This window comes from Neomonachus schauinslandi, chromosome 5 (genome assembly GCF_002201575.2).
Source record: "Neomonachus schauinslandi chromosome 5, ASM220157v2, whole genome shotgun sequence".
NCBI lineage: Eukaryota > Metazoa > Chordata > Mammalia > Carnivora > Phocidae > Neomonachus > Neomonachus schauinslandi.
The window spans coordinates 122,053,263-122,067,177 of record NC_058407.1 but is presented as its reverse complement, the minus strand read 5'-3'; the positions used below and the strand labels follow the sequence as shown (position 1 = coordinate 122,067,177).

The following is a 13,915-nucleotide window of genomic DNA, read 5'->3' as shown; positions in this document are numbered from 1 at the left end:
ATACTCTGTTGTTTCAAGTAACTATTCCCAGAGTTCCCAAACAAGCAAGGCTTTCTACATGGTTTATCTTTAGGGCTTTAGGATGGGTTTATTATAAATTATTTCTTCTTAAACCTGTTTAAATTATTTGATATCCTGCCCTCATTTTTGTACGTTCTTCTGCTTTCTCAGCTTTTTTTTTTTTTCTTTTTGCTAGCAGCTACAATAATAACATATAATACAGAATAATTTGTGGGGCTCCTGGGTGGCTCAGTCAGTTAAGTGTCCGGCTCCTGATTTCGGCTCAGGTCATGATCTCAGGGTCAGGAGATAGGGCTCTGCGCTCAGCACGGAGTCTGCTTGCCCCTCTCCTTCTGCTCCTCCTTGCACTCTCTGTCTCTACCTACCTCTCTCTCTCTCTCAAATAAATAAATAATCTTTAATACAGAATAATTTGAAAATATCTAATTTGAAAATTCCTTTTAAGAGACTTGAGAAAAAAAGGATCTGTAAAATTTTATAAAGCTTTAATTAGTTCAATTTTTTTCAAACTGATGGTTAAGAGCAAGATGAAAAATTCTTTATTTTCTTCAACCACATGTAATATTTAATGCTCTTGTAAAAGAAGATGAGGACAGGACAATAGCTAGATAATTTCTAAAAATACTACATCCATTTTTTATTCTCCTTGGATAACACACTTATTTTCTACAACATGAATCCATAAAGAAAGATAAAGATTTGCGTTTCCAAGAGGACTCAAAGCTGTTTTGACTTTTTATTTTTTATCATTTTTCCAGAGCACAGAAGATTATCTGGAAAAGCCCATTGATAGCAAAGCTTATGTTGCCAGTGTACTTTGAGAACACTGGTAGAAGAATTCATGTTTTACTAATGTCTACAACTTCTGTAAAGCCTGGGATAATATCTGTTTTATAGAATGTAGGTTCTTAGAAAGAGTATAATAAATTTTCCAAACATGCTGATATGAACTTTGACTATGATGAGCCCAGGGCCCACGTAAGAAACAGAAATATACATTATAAACACATACAGTATATATATCACCTATAATCCTACACGTGTAGAAGCAAATCTCATGCCACCATGGCACGTAACAAGAATGACCCCTTATACTGCCATTCTAGGCAGGTGATCCCTTCATAGGCCTCCTGCTCTGGACCATCTGGCATTTTTTGTTTATTCTTTTATCCCTTGGACTTAAAGGACTTTTTGGCCCTTGGGGCACATCTTCCTTACAAATAGTCCCAGGGAGGGATCTGCTGATTTCTTCAAGGTCCAGCCTCTAGACCACTTACTGTCTGGTACAGGAACCCAATCAGGCTGGATGAGACTTTAACAGTCCAAAGACCCATTTGACATATGAGGTTCCTAGAGACAAACAGTGGAGAGTATACGATTTTTAGAGATGAAAGTGATCCCCATTTAGTAGGGAGGTAGGTAAGAAAGATTCTAGCCCATCTCAACCTTCTATAAAAAATTCTAGATTGCTGTGAACTACATGAAATTTCAGAGCCCTCTGCCACATGCTGTATATCACTGAAACACAAGAGTTACAAATACGTCATCTCAGATGAATGTGGTTTTGACCTTTATCACTGATAATGGAGGTTATATTCCCTTAATCAGTCCTGTGGGGAGTAGGTAGGATTAGGGGAGAGTGTTACCGATGATGTAAGCAATATCATATAGCACCAGTTTAGAGGGGCTCTGATACATGAACAAATACATTTCTTAAGTAGTCAGGAAATATTTGCCCTTCAAGAGATAGCATAGGGAAATATTAAGGACATGGCTTTGGGAGAAAATACGATGTGAATTCAGATTCTGACTCTTCATTTAATAGCATATCACACTGAGAAAGTAATTTGACCCATCTGAGCTTCAATTTTCTCATCAGTAAAATGGGTTTAATAATATATGCCTCATATAACTGTTTAAAGAATGAAAGAGAATTATGGAAAGTATCAATTAAAGTTCCTTGTGCATAATAAGTGCCCAACAAATCAAATACTTTCTCTTGCTGTTCCCAAGACAGGCTTATAATTTTACAACCCATTATACGAAGCTCCTTTGAAACTGTTGGAAAATTAAAACTCTCATTTTCACTGGTGGAGTGCGTGTTTTTCCCCTTAATCCCTATTGGCCTGCATGGAGGGCAGGACACCCATTTCCTGGATTTATACTACCAAACAAGAACTTCCCTCTCCCTTCCTCAAGGTTCCCTTATATACCTCCTGCAAGAATCAGTGTTCTTTATTGTAAAGGAATATCTTTTCTGTAAATCGAGCTGAATCGACTGTAAAGAAGGTACACTTGTTTTACATACTTGAGCTGAAGCACTCTGTCATCTCTACCGATGATGGTGTACGAACAGTGTATGTTGTTAGGGTAGTCCGAATACGAATAGGCAGGGCTCTTGATGACCCCAGTGGAGAAGTTGAACACTCCACCACAGGCTGCAACAGAAGACAGAGAACAATTATTACTCCGAGTGTGAAAAAATAATTTTGAGATATTCATTACTATTGTACCTTTTTCCCTAAGAGAGACACCAACCATTTGTCTTAAAGAACTTAAATCTCCCTTCATCATTGTTTACAAATAATATTGATTTTTCCACTAAGGTCGGGGAAGAGACAGTAAGGGAGTGGAAGCAGCAGAGAATATTTTAAGGAACATCTTGCAATGGAATAAGTCTGGGTCAAATTAATGACCAGAGTGAAAACAATGAGAGAGAACATTTCATGTGCTGGGGTGTAACTGTCCATTCCCTATATTTAACTGACAGGTTGAGAGAGATGAGAGAGATAACTGGAGATAGCTCTCAGATAGCTGAGAAAGGCACGCAGAATCCAAGGCAAGTTGTGAGCATCTGGGCCCAGGAAGGACTGTGATCTGGAAATCTTTAACATAGATTAAATATCTAAAATATAGAGTTTCCTCTGTCAAGACAGAGTATTATAACGTGAAGTGTTGGAAATAGTTTTTGGAACTTTCAAGTTTAATTCCCTTTGTGGGCTCAAATGCATAGCTTTGGGGTCCTTTGTATTTCCGTTTAGTTGTGAGCCTGGTAAGGACTCTATTTGCCCAAATTTGTATTACTGGTCCTCAGCAAGCACAAGGAAGCTAGTCCCACCCCACCGCCCTGACTCCAGCAATCAACGGCCCAGAGCCGTTAGTTGTTTCTATTAGTCAAGAAAACCACAGCCATAAAACGACAATAAAACCCCATTATAAAAAATATAAAATTAGGATTATTTCTGCTTGTTTTTACATATAAGGAGGATGAGACTATGCCACACAATGATGGAAAGCATCCCACTCATGGCAGTGAGAAAAGCTTCTGTTTATTCTATTTTATGATTCTAAAATTACAATGTTAGTATACTTTGATGATATTTCTATGGTTTATATACTGTCAGTGGACATATTCCATTTACATCTCTTAAAAATGATAAACAAATTGTGGCTACCATTTAAGGTTGTTTGTTTGTTTGTTTATATTCCCTCAGGTAAGCCCACATTTCGAGGAAGGCTCTTCTCTATACACCCATAAGTATTCATGTGCTCAGACCCCCGGGGACAACTGTAGAGAATTAAAAGTTAGATTTGTGTAGCCATTACTCTATTTCAGCTTACACACAATTATGTGGTCTCTGAAAGCTTATCAATGCCCAAGTAACTCCCAAATTTGTACCTTGTCAGGATTTGAAATCTTAATGTCAACACTCTTCAAATGGCATTCTCATTGTAGATATGGTAAACCTTACATACAGTATTTTGGGAAAATGAGAGATTAAAGAGTAGAAGATCATAGAGCAGCATGCAAGTCTCCAAAACACCAGTGGTACCAAAAGAATAAAACAAACCGATGCTCTTCTTTATTCAACAAGACAACCAGGGGAAGGAACATTCAGTGCCCAAATCTCTTCTGTTTGTGCCCACAGACCTATGGAGCCACAAAAAATCACACTTTCCAAATGGAGTCAGGACTCAGGTAACAGCTAATATGAATGAAGTGTAAAGGCCTTTTTCATGAATAAATAGTTTCAAGTCTTCTCTGTGGAATGGAACAGTAATTTATTTGAAAGAAAATGATTTAACTTTAGTAAATTACTTTGGTCAAGTAAAGACAAAACAAAACAAAGCTTTTGTCAGATGTGTGTGCCCATTTCACTGAAACTGGGATGATGTGGTAAAAATGGTCACTAAGCTAACCATGCTTATTGCAGGAGAGGAAAAGATTACTGAAAATTGGGAAACATAATCTATGATTTTCAAATACACAATTAAATTGTCTACAGAGGATGAAAAGATCCTAGTAACTACAAAGGCTTTTGCTCAATCCAAGACTTGTCCTCTCACTTTGCCTTTGAAATAGAAAAGTTGTAAATTATAACATAGCTGAATATGTTAATCTTTTCTTTTCCTTTAGACCTTGTGCTTTGTGTATATTATCAAAAAGTCCTTTCCTACCAGAAGATTATAAAGATATTATTTTCCATTTTTTTCTAAATTTATAAAATACTGCTTTTCACATTAGCAAAGTGACTTGGAGAAATGAGACAGGCATCTGGATAGTCCAGGCCAAAAAGACACCTTTACATAATGTACTACCAACTAAAGACAGCAGGAACATTCATTCTAACTTAAATTAGCAACATAAATCTCAATCTTCCATTTGATTTTCAAGGAGTAGTTCTAGCTAAAGTTCATGAAGAAGGTCCTCCCCAATTTTTTTTTTTTTTTTAAAGAAAATGCCTGAGTATTTTGGGACCATGCATCTATTTGATCATTTTTCCCCTTAAAGTGCACGAGTCTTCAAGCTGGTGATGTACGAATCACAATTAAAACTCCTTATGGGAATTACTCAAGAAAAGAAGTAAATTCCAGACTCTATCATCATGGTTACTCACGGGTGATCTTATAGTTAAACTTGAATCCGAGGTCTGTGGTGTGAGCATTAGAGTAGAAGTTGAGCAGTACGGGACCTAGGATGGCGACAGGAGACAGGATCTCATCTCCACATATGGTGGCAAAAGGCACGGAAGAGAAGTTGGAACCCCTGATAATGTGAACACCATCGTTGGCACAGCTTCCGGTTACGGCTGAGCGAGCTGTATGGAGCACAGAAAAGACCAGCATTATAATCAAAAGCAACACGGGTGATCAGTGCTATAAATATTCAGACCAAAAAAACCATAATGAAGATTCATGCAATTTACATAGAAATTAAAATGAGAGTCAAGAGCTCTTTGGCTAAGTCACTATTTAACTTGGTGTCCTGATGAAACAGTGTTTACCCTAGTTATCAATCAAGCGCAGGTCTGAGAAAACAGGACTTCACAATAGATAAATCCTGCTTTCAAATAATCCAGAATTTTCTTCCTTTATAAAATGGCTCCTTTAATTCCGTGATATATAAATGTCCTGCCAAGGACATTTGGTGCTATGTGAAGACAAGATTTTGCTGTAACATTGGGATGTACTAGTGGCATGGAGTGGGGATGGGGGCAGAGGCCGCTAAATACGCTCCTCTGCTCAGGTCAACCGCACACCTCCCTGTCCTCCCAGCACCACAGAAAGCACCCGGCCCAAAATGTAAACAGCATTGCTTTGGCAAAACCCTGCCTTAACGCTTATATACAGGTAAGGGACTCCTACCATGGAGAAAGAACTAGAAATTCCTCAGTGTTTACTGAACAATATTTTTAAATGTTCACACAAACAATATTAGCTTGAGTTTAGTGACTGTTAAATATTCATCTTTGTTTTGTCTTCTGATTATATATGTACAGAAATATATACTCCGACCCATTCCAAAGAGAAATACAAAACACAATAAACAAAAAATTGAAAAGACTTATCACTGCACCTTATGCAGCCATTTTTACAGGCTAATTATACTGTGAAAACATTAATTGGGGTCATACTATGCATGATCTTTTGTAACTTAATTTTTATTAACATAAAATAACATAACCATGTATTTTATGTGATTATTCTTTTAAAACATTGAATTAAATGCATACATAAAATTCTAACATATAGATGCAGCATATTAAGTTCAATTAATCCCCTATTGCTTGCTAATTCTATCTTTTCCATCTTATTTTGATTAAAAATACTGTTGAAACATTCTTGGACATCGATATTTGCTGAAGTTTCTCATTTCATTAGGATACATTTTTAGAAGCTGAGTGACTGGTACTAAGATAAGATTCTTTTCCAGGTTTATCAAATGGCCTTTGGAAAGGTGTTTGCAATTCACCAAGTGTACCCCAGGACACTTGGGGTATCTGACATTTTCTCCAATTCTACATTTTCAGCCCCCTGGGGACAAATCTTGCCTCATTAACAATCATGCCCCATTTAGTCCTCCCTCTTTACTGCTCTCCCAGCCCTCGGCAACCACTAACCTACTTTCAATCTTTATGGATTTGTCCATTCTGGGCATCTCATATAAACAGAATCATACAATATGCAGTCTTTTGTGACTGGCTGATTTTACTTAACATGATATTTTTAAGGTTCATCCATGTTGTAGCATGCATCAGTACTTCATTCCTTCCAAGGCTGAATGGTACTCCATTGTGTGGATAGATCACAGTTTGTTTATCCATTCAGCAATTAATGGACATTTGGTTCATTTTCTACCTTTTGGCTATTATGAATAATGTTGCAATGTTCATGTACAAGGTTTTGTGTGGATATACGCCTTCGGTTCTCTTGGGTACCTAAGTAGGAGTGGAATTGATGACTCATATGGCAACTCTATGTTTAACATTTTGAGGACCGATCTGACTATCTTCCAAAGAGACTGTACCATTTTACCACCCCACCAGCACCTCAGGAGGGTTCCAATTTCCCACATCCTCACCAACACTTGTTATTATCTGTCTTTATTTAGCTATCTTAGTGGGTATGAAGTGATAGCTCATTATGGTCTTAATTTGCATTTCCCTATGACTAATGATGCTAAGCATCTTTTCATGTGCTTATTGGCCATTTGCATATCCTCTTTGAAGAAATGTCTATTCAGATATATTGCCATTTTAACATTAGGTTATACATCTTTTATTGTTGAGTTGTAAGAGTTCTTTTATATTCTGGACAGTAGCATGGGCATAAATTTCTATTTCTCTTGGGTAAATACCTAAGAGTGGAATTGCTGGGCCAGAAATTATAATTCTATGGATGACCATAATCATAGTCATTGTTATTTTTTATAGAACCCCACTATCCTGAGCACTGTTGATAGACTTATTGATTACTTCAAGATAGGATGTAGGACCCAATCTAGGCCAATCAGATGTGTTCAAACCGTAACTGAGTAAGAGGGAGTCAATACAAGAAGCCAGAGATGTCCAACTTGGAAAACATCAGCAGCTGTCCCCTGACAGGTGAAGGAAGCCAGGCAGTAGTAAGTTGTCATGCAGAAAGCAACAAAAAGAGAAGGGGGAAGGAAAGACAGCATTCTGAAGGATTCTTGTTCCTGCCTCCACTTGTTCTGGAAGCCCATGACCTCTTCTTATTTTTCAACCTTCCATTAATGAGATAAGATAACCCAGTATTCTTTTTATAAACTCTACTTTGTATCAAAGCTAACCTGAAGATAATCTATCACTTTTAACTGAAAGAATCTTGATGAATACATTTTATTTTCTTACATAGCTGTACATTAAAAATTCCCTTCTCTTTTTTGGACGTATTATCTTAGAGAAAATCTTAGGAAGGCATTTGGCTCCTTAGCTAAGTTTCTTTTTTTTTTTTTTTTTTTTAAGATTTTATTTATTTTTTGACAGAGAGAGAGACAGCGAGAGAGGGAACACAAGCAGGGGGAGTGGGAGAGGGAGAAGCAGGCTTCCCACAGAGCAGGGAGCCCGATGCGGGGCTCGATCCCAGGACTCTGGGATCATGACCTGAGCCGAAGGCAGATGCTCAACCGATGGAGCTACCCAGGCACCCCCTTTGTTAAGTTTCTATCCAACATAAATCTTTTTTTTTTTTTAAAGATTTTATTTATTTATTTGAGAGAGAGAGAGAGAGTGAGCACGAGAGTGGGGAGCGGGAGAGGGAGAAGCAGACTCCCCACTGAGCAGGGAGCCCGATGCGGGACTCGATCCCGGGACTCCAGGATCATGACCTGAGCTGAAGGCAGTCGCCCAACCAACTGAGCCACCCAGGCGCCCCAACATAAATCTTAAGTATCAATTCAAGATATACTTATGAAATTAACCTCAAAGAGTTTCTTCATTTTGAAAATCCTGGAATAGAAATGCTTCTAATTGGGCATAAATCTCCAAGTTACAAATGTGAAAGACTTAACTTCAATGACCATACCATATAAACAGAAGCAATATGTTGTTGGAAAAATAGGACAGAAAAAAAATACATTAAACTCAGATTCATGGTTTCGATTCTGCCAAATTATGTACCTTAATTATAACCTCTGAACTTGTCCTCTAGACACCAAAAGTTTTACTGGAATTTTAAAAATTCAGGGTAGGTGAGTTTGAGAATCAAAAAATATTATGCGGTAGCCATAAAAATATCTTTAGCTAGTAACAATATATAAAATTATAACAGCAAAATCACAGAATAAAAGGAAATATTGCTGATGCTAGATAAAAAGCTTGGTTCCACTTTGATCAAATGGCTTGCTACGCAGATATCCATTAAGTATTAGAGAGTTAGTTTTTAAGTTGTTGACATAATGACATAGACTATCACAGTGGTGGTTTTCTTAGGAAATTATGGAAAGGTTGTGAACCATAGGTAATATACTTGATCATGTTTCCAAAATATTAATTAAAGGAACTAGTCCAGTTCTAAAAAGATCGTGAGATAGCAGTGGTATATCTATATCAACACAACCAAAACTCATTAACTGTTTACAAAAGATCTGTATTCAACAATAAGGAAGTTGGGCAGGGGAGAGGCAGAGGAAGTTGAGAGGGGATTTCATCTCTCTTTTTTTTTTTCTTTGTAGATAGCAAGAGAGTATCAAATCACTACACCAACCAAAATGATCTGCTCATTCACACAGCCTAACTCAATAAATTGTGAAAGTGATGATACTTGGCAAGTTGCTTGATGGATTAAGACATTCTTATACCCTTTCCAACAGTCATTTCTTTAAGGTAGGATGTCCTTCCAAATTTTGTCCATAAAAAATCAAGTATTACATAATATCAGAATTCGTAAAATTACCTGAAGTCTAAGAACATATCAAGGTTTAGTATAAACAAGGTAATATGCGATATAACTATGTCAGTAGGCATCAAGTAATTCACACATCTGTATCTTTTTCTCAAGCTCTGTTTATCACATCACAAAGAGATCAGCCTGATTCTTCAATGACAAGATACTTGGTGACAGAGACCAGAGTCATCAGAAAATAATGATATTAAACACTTTTCCATAATCATAGGGGGAACCAATTGAATACATGATCAAAATATACACAAAACTCTCAAGTAGAATATAATTAAATGCAACTAGCATGATTGCCTTCTAGGGAGAAAAAAGAACTTAGTCAAGATTTGAAAAAGTTCTTCAAGGATGGAGATAAATATTAAAGTTCAATTTATGGCAGAGAGGTAATAGTTATTAGACATATGAGAACCTGTCAGGAAGAGAAGCAACCTGAGATTGAATGATACATTCTCCTTGGACTAGAGCCCATGTCATGAGAAAAGGAACTCCAGTCATTCTTAATTCTAGCTTCAGTAAGTAATTTGATGTATATTTACTACTGAAATCTCTGAGGTATGAAGCTATCCTCCAGGATTTGTTTTTATGATTATTTTCCATCCTTCTAAAAAACTTTAAGAGATGTTTATTGTTTGAAATGGGTAAGGCTCTATCCAGTGTATTGAAATATAATTTTTATCATATTCCTCTAGTCTTTATTAAAGAGCAATGTTCAATTCTGAATTCCATCACGATTCCAAGAACTTAGAACTGAAAGGAAACCAAGAATGAGTAACTCAGCAAATAATATAAACTTGTCAAATTTAGGTTCAGAGTACAATTTTTCTCTAGAGCCACAGAGAGGCAGAGATATCAAAGAGGACTAAGAGATAGGGGGAAATCATTTGGGTTGATAGTGTAGATAAGATAAAGTCTTTTCAGTAAAGCAGCGAAGGGCTCTAGGGAGAGGTACAGGAATTAGGGGGCGGCAATGCCTAATTAACAGTAGCCTGGAGACTGGATTGCTCAATGGAGGAATGACTGAGTGGGTCGGAGAAGACTGTGCCAGTGTAGAACTAAGCTCCACAGGCTGTGCAGACCAAAGTCTCATAACACAGACAAGCGAGGAATCCCACATAACTAAACTGTCTCCTCTAGTGCTTGGCCAATTTGAATAAATAAATCACCAATAGGAACTATTTCGAAAGTAGCACTGCCCGATGCTTTCTAAAATAGTAAATTGTGAAATGTGCCTACATTCTTATTTCTTTACAAACAGCTAAGTAGAGCAAAGAGAAGAAATGATAAGTAGCTGGGTAATGCCATTTAAAAAAAAAAAAAAGCAGATTTCATGGTGGGGGGAATGTAAACTAAGACAACTGACAAAACCCATTCTTGGTGGGGAAAAGAGCAAAAGGAAAATTCTAAAGCTGAATTTTCTTTTCTTTTCCAGATATACTAGCTTTATAGGTAGGTGTAACCTGTAAACCAGGACTTCTGAGTAAATTTTTTAAAAGTCAGGCAATTATTACAAAGGACTTCCCCTCTGGCTGCTTTGTTAATCTAGCCCTATTTTTCTTTTCTTTTCTTTTATTATGTTATGTTAGTCACCATACAGTACATCATTAGTATTTGATGTAGTGATCCACGATCCATTGTTTTCATATAACACCCAGTGCTCCATGCAGTACGTGCCCTCCTTAATACCCATCACAGGGCTAACCCATTCCCCCCACCCCCCTCCCCTCTAAAATCCTATTTGTTTCTCAGAGTCCATAGTCTCTTATGGTTCATCTCTCCCTCAGATTTCCACCCCCCTTCATTTTTCCCTTCCTTCTCCTAATGTCCTCCATGCTATTCCTTATGTTCCACAAATAAGTGAAACCATATGATAATTGACTTTCTCTGCTTGACTTATCTAGCCCTATTTTTCTCTGGAGCTTCTGAGGCCATCTCTAGAGGACAGTGAGCAAAAGCATTTGTCCTTCTGTTTCTCTCCACTGTCTGTGCTAAGGTGTTACTCTACTATTCAATTCTTATCAAGAGATACTCTGGATCTGAGAGAAACTGAGTTTAGAATTTGCCTAGATGTAGGATTTTTTAGTTAAGAATTTCTAAACTTTTCATTGTCATCAAGATGAATCAATGGTATTACTGAATTTTAATGACAGAAGAATCAAGATATAGAAGGCAATCACTTGCCATAGGGCACCTCATCTGCTAAGTGCCTTATCTATAAAGTAAACAATAAAAATAAATGGCCTATAATCTTCCCAGCAACTTCAAGGCATCTACGTGGGCACATGAATAATGAAAACACAAAAATATACTTTTCGACTGTTCAGTATTTGGGAAAATTAAATAAGTATTTATTCAATAACCTCTGATTCCAAAATAAGTACAAACATTGACAGTTTCTCTTTTATGCTTTGTAGTTAGCTTTTGTCTGTTTCTGGTGTTTCATTTTTGACCAAAAGAAACATTTTAAATTTGTTAATTCTCTATTCTACTTTAGAAATTGTGAAGCCACTTTTAAGAATACCAAGAGCCATTTCAATCTGGAGATGACATTCAGAATAAAAATTTAAAAGTTGCCTTGTAAATGCTCAAATGGAAATTTCTTCCATGACTTTGAATTGATTTCACTGGTATTTTTATACTTCATTAGTGGTTATGTAGAAAAGATGAGAAGTCCATAGTTCACACAATGACTAGTATTGGAATAATAATGATGAGAAACTTAGGCCAACATAAAATATCATAACATACTTTTGGAGCAAGTTACTTCAGTGGAATGTAGGTCACTGAACCTTAGTAATCTTCCCATGGTGAAAACACCAGCGTATAGTCAAATAATCAGTATGGTAGTCTGACTAGTAAAACCTTTCCTAACCAGTTGTCAGTGTTTGGGAGACACAACATATGAACAAGTCTATGTCCCCACTGTATTCTGTAGTGTGGGATAGCCCATCTTTTTCTTGCCAGATCTACCTTTCGTGCTAATGGCCCACCAAAAGAACAGATCTAGAACCCTCATCTCTGCCAAGGTCAACGTTGGCTCTGTTGGCATGCTGGACTCAGAAATGCCATGTGGACAGAGTCTTTTAGAAATAGTTCATATGGCCTAGAGCAGCTAGAAAGGCCAAGGCTCCTGCAAAAAAACCGAGTTTTTCTTGGGAGCAATTTTCAGTCTTATTACAATATCCTGAACATGAATTCCTCAGGCTCACTTTAGAAGGGGTAGAAGGTTATTTTTACTGCAGCAAATAAATCTCTAGTTTGTTAATGGTATTCAGTGAATGTCAGCATTGGTCTGATTAGTGATAAGAATCTAATTATAAGATAAATCTGATTAATGTTGTCTTTTTTGAGAATCATCATAATCCAATTAATCTATAGCCAGAAATTACTCACTTAAACATAACTGAGTATCTATAACACTGGAAATGTCACAAGACAAATGTCACAGGCTATCATCTTATAAAAAAAAAAAATCAACGCTTCAATTGAGTGAGGGTTAGCCAATAACTTAATCTGGAAAAACCAAGCACCTGTTCACAGGCAACGTAAATAAGGGTGTGTCTGGAGATCCTGACTGGTGGCAGCAAAAATAGCAAAACAGTGGGAACTCTGATGAATGATAGTTCACAGAATAGGCTTCTACAAGCATGATCTGATTTTTATAACTACTATAACTACTATTTCGTATTTTAAAAAATTAAAGTGATTGTGAAAGATTAATTTGCACAAAGTCACATGACTAGTACATGGCTGACCTGGTGTCAAAACCCATCCTAAAATGCTGTGCTCTCTCCCACCACTCGCCACACCCAGGGTTCCAGACTATGCTTGCCCCTTAACCCCACCTGGTCACCTGAACTCAGGAGCTACTGTTTGGGGTCAGTATAGGTTCCTTTGTAATAATACATACACCACTGGTATTGGCAATGTTTTTTGTAGCTATGTTATATAGTATATTTACCAACGTCTCCTTTTTTTAGTCTAAATGATATTGGCATATGACATTCTTGTGTTTATGCAATTTAATGAGAACAAATGCACAATGCAAGCCACATGCTTTATTCCTGTTATTAAAATAACTTTTCCCTGATTAAAAAGATAATAGAAGTATAAAGAAAATACATATCACTTATAAATCTATGTACAGTGGTAACAATTCTTAAAGTACTGCTTAATAGTCTTATGCATATGTTATTCTTAAATACAGCATTGGGTCATTTTAGATAAACTGTTTTACCTTCCCCTAAAACTTTATATATTGTGAATGCATTTTCATATTACTGGGATTTTGTGCTAGCAAAAGCTGAAAAGACGGGGCGCTTGGGTGGCTCAGTTGGTTAAGCGACTGCCTTCGGCTCAGGTCATGATCCCAGAGTCCTGGGATCGAGTCCCACATCGGGCTCCCGGCTCAGCGGGAAGCCTGCTTCTCCCTCTCCCACTCCCCCTGCTTGTGTTCCTGCTCTCGCTGTCTCTGTCTCTGTCAAATAAATAAATAAAATCTTTAAAAAAAAAAAAAAGCTGAAAAGATATATTTTACTTCATATTCCATTTTCACAGTGACATACATCAATTTATACTTGGCATTCTAGCAAACACATGTGTCAAAATTTACAACTTGTAGAGATGAAGGTAAAGGAGGTCATAGAAAAAGGAAAACGTTAGAGAGGCTTTGTATAATTTATCAATGTATGAGTAC

General features: G+C 36.9%; 1 protein-coding gene across 1 annotated transcript in view; it reads right to left on the bottom strand.

Moving 5' to 3' along the window:
- The window catches only part of CUBN (cubilin), a 267,642-nt gene that overhangs the window by 41,798 nt on the left and 211,929 nt on the right, over positions 1 to 13,915 (bottom strand). Inside the window, exons 57-58 of the mRNA XM_021696706.1 lie at positions 4,920 to 5,120; positions 2,330 to 2,459 (exon numbers count right to left, since the gene is read on the bottom strand). Coding sequence (XP_021552381.1) covers positions 2,330 to 2,459; positions 4,920 to 5,120 — 331 coding nt within the window. The remainder of the gene's footprint in view (positions 1 to 2,329; positions 2,460 to 4,919; positions 5,121 to 13,915) is intronic.